The sequence below is a fragment of the Brassica oleracea genome, chromosome C3 (assembly GCF_000695525.1).
Source record: "Brassica oleracea var. oleracea cultivar TO1000 chromosome C3, BOL, whole genome shotgun sequence".
Classification (NCBI taxonomy): domain Eukaryota; kingdom Viridiplantae; phylum Streptophyta; class Magnoliopsida; order Brassicales; family Brassicaceae; genus Brassica; species Brassica oleracea.
In genome coordinates, this window is record NC_027750.1 from 9,603,629 (window position 1) to 9,619,067 (window position 15,439).

General features: G+C 34.1%; 3 protein-coding genes across 3 annotated transcripts; 1 reads left to right on the top strand and 2 right to left on the bottom strand.

Moving 5' to 3' along the window:
• Positions 1-5,469: 5,469 nt before the first annotated feature.
• On the top strand, positions 5,470-7,660 carry LOC106334417 (B3 domain-containing protein REM14-like). Its single transcript, XM_013772699.1, has 5 exons — positions 5,470-5,632; positions 5,769-6,057; positions 6,509-6,624; positions 6,709-7,149; positions 7,239-7,660. Exons 1-5 carry the CDS (start codon positions 5,579-5,581, stop codon positions 7,476-7,478), a joined length of 1,140 nt encoding a protein of 379 aa, XP_013628153.1. The 5' UTR covers positions 5,470-5,578; the 3' UTR covers positions 7,479-7,660.
• Positions 7,661-7,946: 286 nt separating this feature from the next.
• Positions 7,947-11,981, bottom strand: LOC106329833 (tRNA(His) guanylyltransferase 1-like). The gene is made up of 13 exons (XM_013768455.1): positions 11,947-11,981; positions 10,930-10,995; positions 10,802-10,846; positions 10,515-10,684; positions 10,345-10,430; positions 10,071-10,178; positions 9,395-9,651; positions 9,090-9,221; positions 8,956-9,000; positions 8,704-8,873; positions 8,527-8,612; positions 8,329-8,436; positions 7,947-8,185 (listed from the first exon to the last, which is right to left on the bottom strand). Exons 1-13 carry the CDS (start codon positions 11,979-11,981, stop codon positions 8,051-8,053), a joined length of 1,443 nt encoding a protein of 480 aa, XP_013623909.1. The 3' UTR covers positions 7,947-8,050.
• A 718-nt stretch (positions 11,982-12,699) lies between these two features.
• Positions 12,700-15,125, bottom strand: LOC106334418 (INO80 complex subunit D). Its single transcript, XM_013772700.1, has 3 exons — positions 14,429-15,125; positions 13,127-13,450; positions 12,700-13,048 (listed from the first exon to the last, which is right to left on the bottom strand). Exons 1-2 carry the CDS (start codon positions 15,040-15,042, stop codon positions 13,186-13,188), a joined length of 879 nt encoding a protein of 292 aa, XP_013628154.1. The 5' UTR covers positions 15,043-15,125; the 3' UTR covers positions 12,700-13,048; positions 13,127-13,185.
• Positions 15,126-15,439: the final 314 nt, after the last annotated feature.

A 15,439-nucleotide genomic window follows, 5' to 3' on the forward strand; every position in this document is an offset into this window, starting at 1 on the left:
CGCTTCCCGCTTCGGAACCGGAATCGGAATCGGAACCTTGTGGAAGCTTACGGAATCTCGCTTCCAAAACGCTTCCAAAATATTCATTTTAAAAACACGTTGGAAGCTTATGATTCCGTTTTGGAATTACGCTTCCGTTCTTTAAAAAAAAATACAAGGTTGAATATCAATAAAAATATAATCGTAGTTATTAATTTATGCAAAATCAAAATTTTAATAGTAATGAATAGAGAGGATATAAATATATAAATATTAAAATTAATACTATAAATTATCTTTATGTATTGAAGTTTTTATTAAACATATATCATATATTCAAATATATTGTGTCACTTATTTATCAAGCATTAACAATAATTAATATAATAATTTCTTTTAAACTTAATTTATGTCTATTTTCACAGTTTTAATATGAAATCATTACAAAATTATTACAAATGAATAAATAATTTATTTAAATTTATAACATATAATTTTTAGTCCTAATTTTTTTTTAAAAATATTATATTTTAATATATATATACACATAATATATATATACACATATATATACATACATATACGCTTCCAATACGTACCCGCTTCCTAATTTTTCAAAAAATTTCGCTTCTGCGCTTCCATACGCTTTCGCTTCCACGTACCCGCTTTCGTTTCCATGTAACATAGGTGGGGGGTAGCCATCCGTGATTTCATATTTAATGTTTCCCCATCTTTTTTTTATATTTTTCCGTTTCTGTCTTTCGTTCATTATTGGGTACATGTACAAAATTATATTGTTTAGATTATAAAAGAATATGATTGTTTTCTCAATCAAAAATAAATATATAAGAATTCTATTTTTTTAAGGTCTAATTATGAGCATTTACACACAAAAAAAAAATCATATTAACCGAATAGGAAACAATCTTTAAAAAAACTATCAAATTGTCATCTTATAAATGAGATGTAAACTTCGTATATCTAATTTCAAGAAATAAATATTTTATCAGTGGTGCGTAATCGAAAAAAATTACTAATATGATTCGCTCTCAGTCGTGGACTGAACGATTTCGGTACCCAAATTCTGATCCGATTTTGTTTACTTCTAGCTTTTGATCAAAGTGGTAAGACCCTTGATGTTAGGAAAACATATCTAGAACATGATTGTCTTTTAGGTGTTGCATTTGTCACAATAATAACTTACTAGTATAAGATTAAGGTTAAAAATACGTGTATCGTGCACAAAAAAGGTAAAAATACTTACTGTATATGATTCCATAAGATATAGAATCTAGTTCTCTTTTTAATTTATCCATGTTTAATTATTAGGTGTAATCATTAGATTCCTATCAACCGCTAATTACAATTATACTAGGTGTTTTACCCGAACATGCGGGCATAATTTTCTTATCAGTACTTATAAATTTATGTCTTATTAATCTAAAACCAGCATAATAAGTTATTATTTATGTTTTCAGATGGTTAAATCAAACATCAAAATATTTATATATGTAAAATATTTTTTATCAAAATATATGCTTATTATTGTGTTAAATTTTTTAAACACTCATCTCAAAAAATAGTTTAAAAAATATCTTTATATAAGTGTTTTTTGCTAACTAATATTTAATTATAATTTGTTTTGTATCTTAATTTTTAACTTTTATAATAAAAATATTGTTTCTGATAGTAACACAATATATAAGAATGTCTTATTTTTTTAATTCTTGATAATTTTATTTTATTACTCAAAATCAATTATTTAATATTTAATATAACATATAAATTTTGTATGATTGAAATAATATATAAACATACAATATAGAATGTTTGTGTTAAAAAATATATATAAATATAGAATGTCATTGGAAAGATACATTAAAACTGAGCAGTTGGCAAAATAACAAAATATTTTGAACACAAAAAAAATTGAAAATTATACTAATATTTATTTTAAGTATGAATATAAAAAAATATGTGTATTTACTATTAAACAACTACAAATTTTAGAAACTTGTATCAATATTCTCGGTGAAAGACGTTCGTGTATGTATTTTTTAAGTTTTTTTCAAATATACACTAATATATTTTTGTGTTCACATATAAAAAATATTAATATAACAATATATACCCATTTGAAAGATTATTTATAATAATGTTTTCAGAGATATTTATTAAAGTACATGATATATTTGTTTTACACATGTATAAAAAAGTCAACCAACTTAATTTGAAATGAGAACATAAGAAATTCTCAAGGACAAACCCTTGCAATTGCGAAAAAGAAAACAATTGAAATGGGTCGTGGAGGAAGAAGGCAAGGGAAGAGGAAGATACGGTCGTGGAAATCGTGGTCGACGAGGTGGCTTTGGGTAATCTCGGTTTGTCGATATGAGTTTTCATCTCACCACACCCACTGCTTTCCATCTGAGAAATTATATTTCTGTTAAAAAAAATTCTAAAATCTACCAAATAGACTTGAAAATTTTAGTATGTTAGGTCGTTATCAAGTAGGTGGACCGACTTAATTGACATTTGGAGTACATCTAACAATACAAGAGGATAGAAACTTTTAATAGTATTGTCTTTATTCATTATACAAAGAACATTGAGAAGATAAACGTGCCACAATGAACGGATATGGAGTCAATTTATTGAGAACATTGTCTTTATTCAACTTTTACGTAACGCAACAGGAGTTTGCAGTTGGTCGATGCACAGATATGGTGTGAATTTAATGTCTTGCATGTCTCGTTATCTCATTTTCCAATATATATATATATATATGATTTAGTTATGCTTATAATTTATTTTCCTACTATTAAACATTTCAAGACCTTTTTTTTTTTTTTGTCAACAAACATTTCAAGACCGAAACAATTCTTTGAAGTCTGAACAAATGTAACCTTTTAAATAGTTAACATATTTTATTATTTGCAAATAAACTAGTCTTACAACAAAAGTGAAAAGCAGACTGATTAAACACAATGCTCTGCGATGGAAACATGTTCCACACCATTCATGTGGTTGACGGGCTTGGTAAGAATCGAGCAGCAAAATTCACGATTCCTCAATACGAATGCCGTGAAAATCTCAGACGCACAAGTATCTACAACGAGTTTCAGATTCTGTCTAAACGCACAAGCAAGAATCATCCGAACCTGTTATTGGTTCTAACGATAAGAAACAAACCATGGTGATGGTTACTGGCGCTGGACTGCTGGAGCCGCAGTACCGGGACTGAGAATAATAAGAGCAGTAGCAACTAAAAATAATTAAATCCCATTAATTGATAAAAAGTTCTAAAAAATGTGTTTCAGAAGCAATGAAGACCAGAAGGTTCAAACATCACACCTTTTCTAACTACATAGTTACATTTACCATTGGAGTACTTGCAGATTTCTTATATGTAACGGCCGAAATATTATGTAGTTAAAATGAAGGCCAAAAGCCGGAGCTTCCCCTCAAGGCAGCCTTTGAGGTATGAGAAAAGTCAGCGGTGGTTCTGAAGTCTAAAGAGAGCAACCAAGATGAAAGTAACTCACGAGAATGTTTCCAAAAGGAATGGTAAAAAGGGTAGATCGGTATGGAAAGCTTCATCTTCAATATCCCAAAACCGATTTGTGACTTTAATTCTCAAACCTTTCGACTTCCAAAAACTCTAGACTGGTCAGTTTCATAAAAAAAAAGCCATTTATTTTCTTAACAGTCTAAATTTTGTTAGTTTGAATCTTTGTTGTAGTATCTTTCAACGAGTAATAGGTAACAAATATTTTTAGCAGGTGATACATATTATTACAACAAGTTATAAGAAACAAGTACTTAAGCAAGTCAGCCAAATAGTAGAAAAATATTAATATTTGATACTTGATCTGTATTTACAAAAAAAAAAAATTCTAGATTTGTTAATTGATTTGATAACGCCAAGTAGGCCTGGGACTTATTATCCGAGATCCGGATTCGATCCGAGATCCGCTCCGGATCCGCTCCGAAAATAGGATATCCGGGGTGCCCGGATCCGAATCCGGATAGTAAAATCTTGGATCCGTCCAAACCGGATCCGGATATCTTAATTTTTAGGTCCGGATATCCGGATCCGGATCCGTACTTTTAAAACACATTAACTTTTTAAATTTCATTAATATTTATACTTTATATAATAATATTTATACATAAATTAATTTTGTAATATTATATTTTAGTTTTTACAATATTATAGACATATATATATATATTTATAACTCTTGTATAAATATTTCATTTATGTATTATTTTTAAAATTTTAGTTTTAAAAAAAAAATTATTATTTTTAATTATTTTTGCGGATCCGGATCCGGATCCGAATATCCGCGGATAATAGAATATAGAGACGGTCCGAAATCCGGATATCCGGAAACCACGAATCCGGATCCGGATATTAAATCCACGGATCCGACGGATCCGGATCCGGATACCCTAAATTTCCCGGATATCCGGATCCGTCCCAGCCCTAACGCCAAGCACTTGATTTTTCAAACCAAGTACTAACGAGTATAAATCGGGTAGCAAGTTAGAAATGGTAAAATCATAACAAAAAAAAGGAGAAGTAAAAACATATTAATAATTTAATGTGAATGTTAGAAATAATTTATCTTGCGCATGGATGTTAACTAATCACAGCCTTCAAAAATAAAATAAAAAATAGAAATAAAGAAAGAAAGCAATGTAAAGTGTGTAGGTACCAAGGTTTGAATGTATTCCATCGTTTAATAGAGAAAGCAGTGAAAATAGTGTAGAATGTGCTAGACAAAACAGTATACATTTAACTTTCATTTATTTACTCAGCCTAAATTGGTTCCATTTAACATCTATTAATATATAGTATCATATATCTTATAGTATACTATTATGTATTTATACTATATAAAAAAAGTATAGCACTAGACAAAACAGTATAACACTATTGTGTTTATAGTTCGAGGGTAAAAACACGAAAAAGAGTGCTTCTGCTTATTGACTTCATTTTCCAGTTAGTAGTGCCATATTTAAGGCTTATTGAGAATTTGGTTAGTCCATAATTCACCCTTCAATAAATATATTGAAAAGAAGAAGCGTTGACAAAAATAATACTACCTCCGTTTTCGAAAGTAAGATTTTCTAGATTTATTTTTTGTTCTAAAATGATAAATTTTCTAAAAATTTAAGATATTTTTAGTAGTTAATGTTTAAAAATTGTATACTTTTAAGAAACATTAATTGAAAATATTTGAATTGGTTAAATACTATTAGTTGATATTTATTGAAAAATGTATAATAACATAAATAATAAATTTAATTATAAACATTTATTATATTTTTAATATGCATAAATATTCTAGAAAATATTTTTTTCGGGGGAACAGAGGAGGTAGTGAAAAGAAAAGCTCTACAATAAATGAAGATCCACTGCTTGATTTTAAAGTCTTTGACCAACCAAACGTTGCTCAAAAAGAAAAAAGAAACCAACCAAACAGAAAAGAAGAAGAAGCTCATCTGCAATAAATAAGACAATGAAACGTCATATGCAAGTTGGGTTATTATTACATTCATTTTCTCCAGGAGTTTACTAACGATTCTGAGAATGGCCAAGAGACATTTCTTTCAGCCCCTTCTTCCCGGCTTCCACAGTCACTTGGTTCTCTCTCTCTCTCTCTCTCTCTCTCTCTCTCTCTCTCTCTCTCTCTCTCTCTCTCTCCCTTCCTCTATATCTGTCTTGTCTCTTTTTAAGAAACCAATTGAGAGATGGTTTTGTATTTTGCATGTTGCTTCAGACAATTCCTGTAGCCTTCTTCTCCAAGCATATACAAGGAAGGAATGATCAGAAGACTACGACGGAGCTTAGGTCAGACGCCGCGTCGGAGAAAACATGGGAAGTGAAGACAGAAGATGGTCGGAGACTCACTGATGGTTGGAAAGAGTTCGCTCTTGCCCACGATCTTCGAGTCGGTGACATTCTCATTTTCAGACAAGAGAAAGATATGACTTTCCACGTGACACTATTTGGACCAAGTTGCTGTGAGATTCAATATGACTCGTGTTTAGACGACAAGAACAGCATAGGTGAGTTATTTTGTTCTGAGAACTAACAAAGTCTAATAGCATGTTTATTATATGTCTAGGTTGAGTTTTTTAGGGTAATATAAGATACAGTTTTAGCTTTTTTAGTTAAAAGCTTAGAGACTGTATCTTATATTATGCTAAAAGCATGATTATTGGAGGATTCTTAAAGTGGGGTTTTTAGCGGAATATAATAATCTGTTCTTAACTTTTAACTAAAAAAACTAAGAACCGGTTCTTAAATAAGAGTTTTAAGAAACAGATTCTTATATTCCGCTAAGAACCTCATTCTAAGAACTTTCCAATAATCATGATCTAAAAGATTCAACATAAAAGACCTACAATAAACATGCTCTAAGTTTAAAGCTTATATGTTGAAGTAGTTTGACTTTTTGCATGTTGAAGTAGTTTGACTATATGCATGTTAGATTTATTATTTTCTTCTTTTTTTCAGGGAAGATTAACTCTAAGAAGAATAATCCAAAAAGAGAAGCAGAGTGTTCTTCTTCTTCAGATCCCTCTTGTTTCTTGGCCAATGTCATGCCTTCGACCCTACGCTATGACTCACTGGTATTCTACTCTTTATACTTACTAGTAGGATCTGTTAGTTTGATCAAAAAAAGTCATGTTGTATAACTGTAATGAATTTTCCAGAATCTTCCAAGGAGTTTTGTGAGGGCAAATGGTCTAGAGACAAGATGTGGAGATATTGTTCTGATAAATGGAAAAGGCAGATCATGGACTTTATCTTTAAAACAAAGACAATGTGGAAGAAGTTACATCACACGAGGGTGGAGAAGTTTCTTTAGTGCCAATGGACTCAAGGCTGGAGATTCCTTCACTTTCAAACTCATCAAAAGAGGTGGAACACTGGTTCTTCTACATAAGTCTCCCTCCCACAGAGAATCCAAAGAAAATGAGGGCTCAGAAGCTGATGATGAAATAGAGTCTCTTTCCACAGAATCTGACAGCGATGAAGAGAGCAACCAAGATGAGAAAAAGCGTATATCAATATGGAATGCTTCATCTTCACCATCCCTAAACAGATTTGTGACACTAACTCTTAAACCTTACAATGTCATAAAGCGTGTACTGGTTAGTTTCAACACTCAAAAGCCAATATTGTCTTTTTACATTCTATTGAGTTTGATTTTTTTTTTTTTTTTTTTTTTTTTTTTTTGCAGTTTCTTCCCAAACCCTTCACAGATCTACATGGCATCACTGTGGGAACTAAAATGAGTCTGGTGGATAAACAAGGTGTAAAGTGGTGTACAAAACTGCGTTCTGAAAGTAAAAGAATAAGAATGGCAGGAGGATGGAAGGATTTCTTCAAAGCTAACTGTGTAAAGACAGGTGAATCAATCAAGTTGAAGCTGATTTGGGAAGAAGACACAAGTTGTGTCCTTAGTTCTAAACCAAGGTGAAGCCATAAATTGAAAAACTATTTCTGCTTGATTTAGTGCGAAAAGACAAACTGAAACAAATCAATGTTGCTCTTTTTTTTTTTAGGGTAAGATTTAACAACGGTATGCTTAGTTTGTATGTTATTTGAAGTATGTTGTAGGACTTAATGTTAGACTGACCTTGGTTGAGGATATTATTATTTCATGGAATCTCAACTTGTCACAATAACACTAATATGAGAGTTATTATAAATCTAATATTTCTATATAAACATCTTTAAAAGAGATGATATTTTTTTTATATGGAATTAAATGTACTTGTTAAGATTTCTATACCTAAAACTCTTTTGAATTATAAAATATGATGTGTAACTATCAATGGAAATTAATATATACAATCAATTTTTTTCCACTGAAGCACATGTTATTGTTAACATTCAAAACCGAAGTACTTCTGTAAAGTCTAAACAGTTGAAAAGTATTATCATGTAACTAAATTGATTCAGCATTGCCTTTCATTGTTGGCGAAAAAATGATATTCAAAAGTAGTTGCAACTAATTAGTCTTACAAGTGAAGTGAAACGCAGCTGTGTTTATGAATAGCTAAGAATGTGTGGGTGTTCTTCCCAGAAACAGCGTTCGATGATGTTGCAATGATCTACCACCACTTCTCCCTCCAGTCTCAGTTTCTTCCCAGAGACTACTCCATTCTCCACTGCAGCAGATTCCTGAAAATGAATATATTCTGACAACTATTTAACAGGTAAACAAACTACAAAGCTCTTCAATGTTCTTCCTAAGATATGAAGTCCTTTAGCCAGTCCATTTGTACATATCTTCTTTCCAAACAAAGATTACAGAAAATGCTAACCTTTAAGCGGAATACAGAGGAGCCCATTCGAAAGATTAGAGGTAATGAATTGTACTCGATTCCAAATTGATTGCTAAGCAGCTCGTTTTTCTCTCGTGCTTGTGTTCCCTGGAGAAGTCATTCACAAAGAGCAAGATGATAAGAACCATTTTCAAGTCATGAGAAAATGAAGTTGTTTTTTCACCATAAGAAAGTTACCTTTAAGTAATCTTGGGATTGAGTTTTGGTTTTTCCGGACTTGACAAGCATCCAGAAACATGTATTATACTGATTATTAATATGGCCTGTCAAACAGAAAAGAAAACACGAGACTACTCATATCATATGGTTTCATTCAGAAGAGCTATATAATTTCTCAGAGACTATATTACTCACAGTCAACTTGTCGCCAAGCCAGATAATCCAAAAGAATCTTGTACGTTGGATAGCATACTGCTCGTCCATCGAAGGATGGAGGATACTTCAGTACTTTCTGAGGGAAGAACTCTCCCCATTTTGTCACATATGTGGATGTAAACAGGGATGCGATTGGAGATACTATCTTACTGCGACACAATATTAGGAAATTAAGAACCAAGAGAATCAGGGAGATAGATACATGGTACGGAAAAGAGAAGTTAGTTTAACCTGGATTGTCTTTTGTAGAGCTCAGATTCTTTCTTCAAAACAAAGCTGGAATCGATAATGTGCTTAATCAATACCTAAGATATGTAAAAAAAAAAAAAAAAAAACGGATATGAAAGAGGTACAGAAAAAAAAACCTGTACTCATCACTGACACCATAGGCAAATTGAATATCCTCAAACTCCTCGAGAACAGCCACTGCACATGAATTCATAAGTTTCAGAGCTTTCTCATCATTTGGCTTCTCAAATTCATGAACGTCAGAAAATCTACCAAAAATACAAGCAAACTCCATAAGTTATATTTTCAACAGTGAACGTTAGTTGATTAGATAGCTGGTTCCTAGGGAGCACATAGACTTGACTAGTCTAAGGCTTCAATGCAATATAATGTCTAACAAGGTTTTGAGGAAAATAAGACAACAAAGTAAACAATATATCACCTGTGAAAATGACAGCCGTCAATCCTAACCACAACCCAAGTTAAAGGTAACAGTTTGTTCTCAAACTGAAACGACCTAACAAAATCTGGTTCACTTCTGCCAATATCTTTCGTGAAGTAACCAAGATCATTATAGAGGGAAGGGTGCTCATTCCAAAAGCTTCTTGCAGCAATATTCTCTGAATGTACTAAAACAGCCTTTCTCCTCAATCTTTTTACAGGATTCCCGTTCTCATCATGCTTTACAGTTTCTTCCACCTAAATGAAGTAAAATGAAAGTATTTCATATTCGGAATCTACAATAAGTCTGAGGTATAAGCTAAATTTATGATGAAGATCAAGCAAGAAGCAATGAAAAGCGAAGATCTCACTTTTCACAAAACACACAATACAAAGGATAACACATATATTTTCAGCTACTTACATCAACAAAAATCAAAGTAGTAGTCTCCTACACATGAAAATATTTTACAAGAGTTTAAATAATTTAAAATTAAAAACCTAAGCGTACATGTGCACCAATTATATTGTTCAACATACTGATCTTACCAACATTTATAGAGAATCAACTTACAAGTTATAACTGGAGGGTCTTGTCCTAAATAACACATCACATATTAAAAACAAGCATAAAAGCGCAGTATATATAATTTGTAACAGAAAGTATAAACTATCACCTTTGTTTTGAAAAGACATGATCCTTGGCGAAACAATTCAGGAAGAGTCTTGTAATTGATACCAAATTTCTGAAAGAGAAGCTCATTTTTCTGCTGCTTTTGTGTATCCTGCAGTAACCAACGAAAATAGACAAATAGTGTGATCAAACAATGGAACATAATAACTAATAAAAAACCAGGCGAAGAATGTAGTGGAACCATATAGTCATGATGCTAAACACATTCCACGACAAAGAACATTGATGTCTGTCACAGAAAAGCAGCAACAACAAACCTTAAGAACCTCTTGTGTTTCACTTATGGTCTTTCCACTTTTAACTAACATCCAAAAACAAGTTTCATACTGATTCTTGGCGTGGCCTGTAACGAAGAAGAAACAGAAGCTGCTATAAGCTCCCAGAAATAACAAGTATCAATAATTTTTCTGAGGTCAGAGTGTCTTACAGTTCTGTTGTCTCCACGCGAGATAAACTTGAAGAACCTCTGGCGTTGCACAAGTTACAACCTTTGAGGTGAAAGAAGGAGCATATTCTAGTTTTCTTTGGGGAAAGAACTCTTTCCATTTTGTTACGTACGCTGCAGCAAAGAAGGAAGCTACCAACGACAAAATCTTACTGCATATTAAACCAAAAAACAAGAAAGTAAAGACTATGAGTCAATCAGAGAAACGAAACCACATATTATTATGCAAAAGGTTTCTACAACTCGATCAGGTTTGGATGAATCAATACCTGGATCGTCTTTGGTAGAATCTTGACGTTTTCTTGAATACAAAACTACGGAAGAGACACAGAAAACATTTAAAGGCGATAGAGTGAGGGTGTAAAAACCTAAGAAAAATAAAGTCAACACAGTGAACCTGTATTCATCACTGAATCCATATGCAAAGATGATATAGCTTTGAAGGATGCTGGTCACAGTGTTTCTTCAGCAAGCAAGCCTCCCCCAAAGCTGCATGTCATAGTAGCTGCGTTTGTGCATCATATTCAAGCTAAAAGAAAAAATCCACGGAGTGAGGGTAAGCTTAAAAGTGAAGTCAAAGAAGAAAATATAAGCTGAGCCAAGGCGTTGGTGTTCCCAGAAGAAAGTTGTTGCTCTAAGTCATCCAGAAGTGAAAGGTGAGGAACTTAACCTACTCTATCATTCTAAGTGAGAAAGACACAGCTAAGTATAATTTGGCTGCTTTAACTTTACAGGCATGTCGTTACACACCTCCCCACTGTACATGAGCTTTATTAGTCACCTGTGTATTGTTGAATGGAGATTAGCCGCACCTGAAGCAATCTCTTAAACAAAGCATGGAAACAACCACTCCGCTGCCTGCCGGTCAAGCCTGATAATAGACACACAAAAGTTTAGTTAAGCCTTAGAAATCCTTTCTTTTTTGAGACCTTAATTTGGGCTTGTCAGCAGAAATCTAAAGATACAAATAGACTTGGATTCATGAATTATGAGTGGTGGTAAGGTGTCTGGTTGCTTAAAGCTTTTTTTTTGTCATTCATGCACGCGTCTTAAAGGGGGTGTTATGCGTTTGAATCTTGAAAGAATGCAAATTCGAATCTGAAACATTTTTAAGTAACTCTAGAATTGAGAATTCGTTCTTTATCGCTACTGAGCTATTAAGAGCCCAAGACAGGACAGGTTTTGTTGGAGTGTAAGAATAGTCTAAGAGTTAACGACAGGGTCTTAGACTAAGACTTTTAGTAGTTACTGAGGCGGCAGTTTCTAATATTTTCATTACTTTATAAGATGATAAAAGACCCCACCCATAAGCACACACATAACTTGGCTTCTGTTAATTTTATTTGTGCTTATGGTTTCTAATATCATCTATGTAAATGATCTAATTCGATTAGTTCTAAACACATGAAAATACGATGCCTCGTTGCACATGTCTCCTAGTCCCCCCATTAGGCCTATTGCCATATGTTTTCAATTTCTACTTAGACACATGTCTCCTAGTCCCCCCCCATTAGGCCTATTGCCATATGTTTTCAATTTCCACAAGTAAACCGTAGAATGATCATAATTGCAAGTTTGCAACAAACAGAGAGAGTATTGAACTCGGAAAGTTGAGAAAACCAGACGGTTTCTGGTTGAACTGCTCAATTTTTTCGGTTTTGTTAGAAAACCAGATAACGCCTAAACCGTCTGATTTTCTCAACTTTCCGAATTCAATACTCTCTCTGTTTGTTGCAAACTTGCAATTATGATCATTCTACGATTTACTTGTGGAAATTGAAAACATATGGCAATAGGCCTAATGGGGGGACTAGGAGACATGTGCAACGAGGCATCGTATTTTCATGTGTTTAGAACTAATCGAATTAGATCATTTACATAGATGATATTAGAAACCATAAGCACAAATAAAATTAACAGAAGCCAAGTTATGTGTGTGCTTATGGGTGGGGTCTTTTATCATCTTATAAAGTAATGAAAATATTAGAAACTGCCGCCTCAGTAACTACTAAAAGTCTTAGTCTAAGACCCTGTCGTTAACTCTTAGACTATTCTTACACTCCAACAAAACCTGTCCTGTCTTGGGCTCTTAATAGCTCAGTAGCGATAAAGAACGAATTCTCAATTCTAGAGTTACTTAAAAATGTTTCAGATTCGAATTTGCATTCTTTCAAGATTCAAACGCATAACACCCCCTTTAAGACGCGTGCATGAATGACAAAAAAAAAGCTTTAAGCAACCAGACACCTTACCACCACTCATAATTCATGAATCCAAGTCTATTTGTATCTTTAGATTTCTGCTGACAAGCCCAAATTAAGGTCTCAAAAAAGAAAGGATTTCTAAGGCTTAACTAAACTTTTGTGTGTCTATTATCAGGCTTGACCGGCAGGCAGCGGAGTGGTTGTTTCCATGCTTTGTTTAAGAGATTGCTTCAGGTGCGGCTAATCTCCATTCAACAATACACAGGTGACTAATAAAGCTCATGTACAGTGGGGAGGTGTGTAACGACATGCCTGTAAAGTTAAAGCAGCCAAATTATACTTAGCTGTGTCTTTCTCACTTAGAATGATAGAGTAGGTTAAGTTCCTCACCTTTCACTTCTGGATGACTTAGAGCAACAACTTTCTTCTGGGAACACCAACGCCTTGGCTCAGCTTATATTTTCTTCTTTGACTTCACTTTTAAGCTTACCCTCACTCCGTGGATTTTTTCTTTTAGCTTGAATATGATGCACAAACGCAGCTACTATGACATGCAGCTTTGGGGGAGGCTTGCTTGCTGAAGAAACACTGTGACCAGCATCCTTCAAAGCTTTAGCAACTAGCTTTTGCGATTTCTGGAAGTGCACATTACACAGTGCAGGTACAGTCGATGCAAGTGTAGGTTTTCCACAGAGTAATGGGCCCGCAGGAGCTCTGAATGTAACAACACAAAAGAAAACGCAGTGTTACATGAGCACTTCTAAAACAATCATCATGTGCTAATTACGAACCAACAACATATATAAGATCTAGGTTGTAATAAACTGAATCTGATAATGATAGTGTATCATTCTGGAACCTCGTTAATGTTTTACTACTATCACAGTATGACTATTCACCGGGAATAGCGCAGCATATCGATCCAAGGTCAAGATAACAAGGCAAGTACCGAATCTATGAACGGTTACCGACAATCGTACCTCAGTGTCCAAGCTAACAACTTTACCAATCCCTTTTGAGACCTTTTGCAAATTGGGAAACGAAGCAGTTTCTTTATTCATTACAAGAAAAAAATGCATGATAGTTTCATTTCAACACCATTACAACATCTTAACCCGTGTTAGGACAACTTGTAACACCTATTGTTTTCAAACGCAAAACAAAGCGAACTTAACAAACTCACTATTCAACGCAACAACAAACTGAATCTGATAATGCTAGTGTATCGTTCTGGAGCCTGGTTAATGTTTCACTACTATCACAGACTCACAGTATGACTATCACCGGGAATAACGCAGTACATCGGTCCAAGTTCAAGAAAACAAGGCAGTACGAATCTGTGAATGGTTACCGACAATCACTATCTCTGTGTTCAAAGCTAACAAGTCTACCAATCCCTTCCGAAACAGTTTATTGGTTCATTACAAGACCAAAACTGCAAGCTAGTTCCATTTCATCATCATTACAACATCTTAACTATAACATGTAATTAACACGATTTCTAGCACCTATTGTTTTCAAACGCAAAACAAAGCCTACACTTTTATAACAATGCTACCAATCCCTTCTGAAACAGTTTATTGGTTCGTTACAAGACCAAAACTGCAAGCTAGTTCCATTTCATCATCATTACGACATCTCAACCTAGATGTAACATGTAACTAACACATTCAAACGCAAAAAAAAACGAACCTTTTGATGACGTTTGTGCAACCAGTGTAGAGCTTCTGCTTGCTATCCTTGAGAATATGAAGCTGACAGTACTTGGTGAGAGGCATGGCTTTCGCTTTGCATCCATACATACAGCTCCCACTGTTACTATTCGCATACTCATCAACCTTAACGCCGTCATTGTTAGCTCCGTTATCTCCACTACCTTCAACGGCGTCGCCAGTTTCTCCTCCTCCACCATCCATCCTCCGCCTCTTATTCGGTTGATTCTGTTCGTCTTTGAACGGGCTAACGCCGTATCTCCAGTAGTACTCCCTGTGCTGCGCCTTGAGATCCTCCATTAACGCCCAGTAATGGTCTCTGTAGCACTTGGCGAGCTGCTTGAGGTTGTGCGATCTGCGCCGGAGAAGCTCCGGGCGCGTGAGGTGACTGGATCGCGAGAGGGTTTGGTCCTCTGGTGACATCGTGATCGGTGAATTTGATGTGGATGGCGAGGCGTTTGAGCTAGGGTTAGGGTTAGGGATCCGAATTTGGGGCTCGGCTGAGGTGGAGGCCAGGGGGGTAGTGGAGGCGGCGAGGGAAGAAGGAGGCCTTGGGGGTTTCATGGAGAAAGGGTTCTTGGAAGCTGAGGCCATTGTCGTCGCCGGAGATTGAGACCAGAGTCGAGATGAAAGATTACTACTTGGAAAATAGGATATTCAATTCCCGGAGATTAACTCCATATACCCCTCCCCACCTTAAAAAAATTCTCTTTTCTCTCATCAAAATATCATTTAATATTTATTTTTTAAAAATAAAAATCTGTGATTTAGAAACCAGGATAACAAAAATATTTGTTGATAGATGAATATTCTTTAAAAAATTTTTTATCAATAGGTTGTATTTTGCAAATAAACTTTTAAAATTTTTTACTTTTGGAAAGTTAATACTTTTTTAGAAAAAATAATTTTAAAAATTCTATTTTTGGAAAGTTAATATTTGTTAAAGAAAATAATGTAGATTTGGGATTGTGATTAGGAAATTAGGATAACA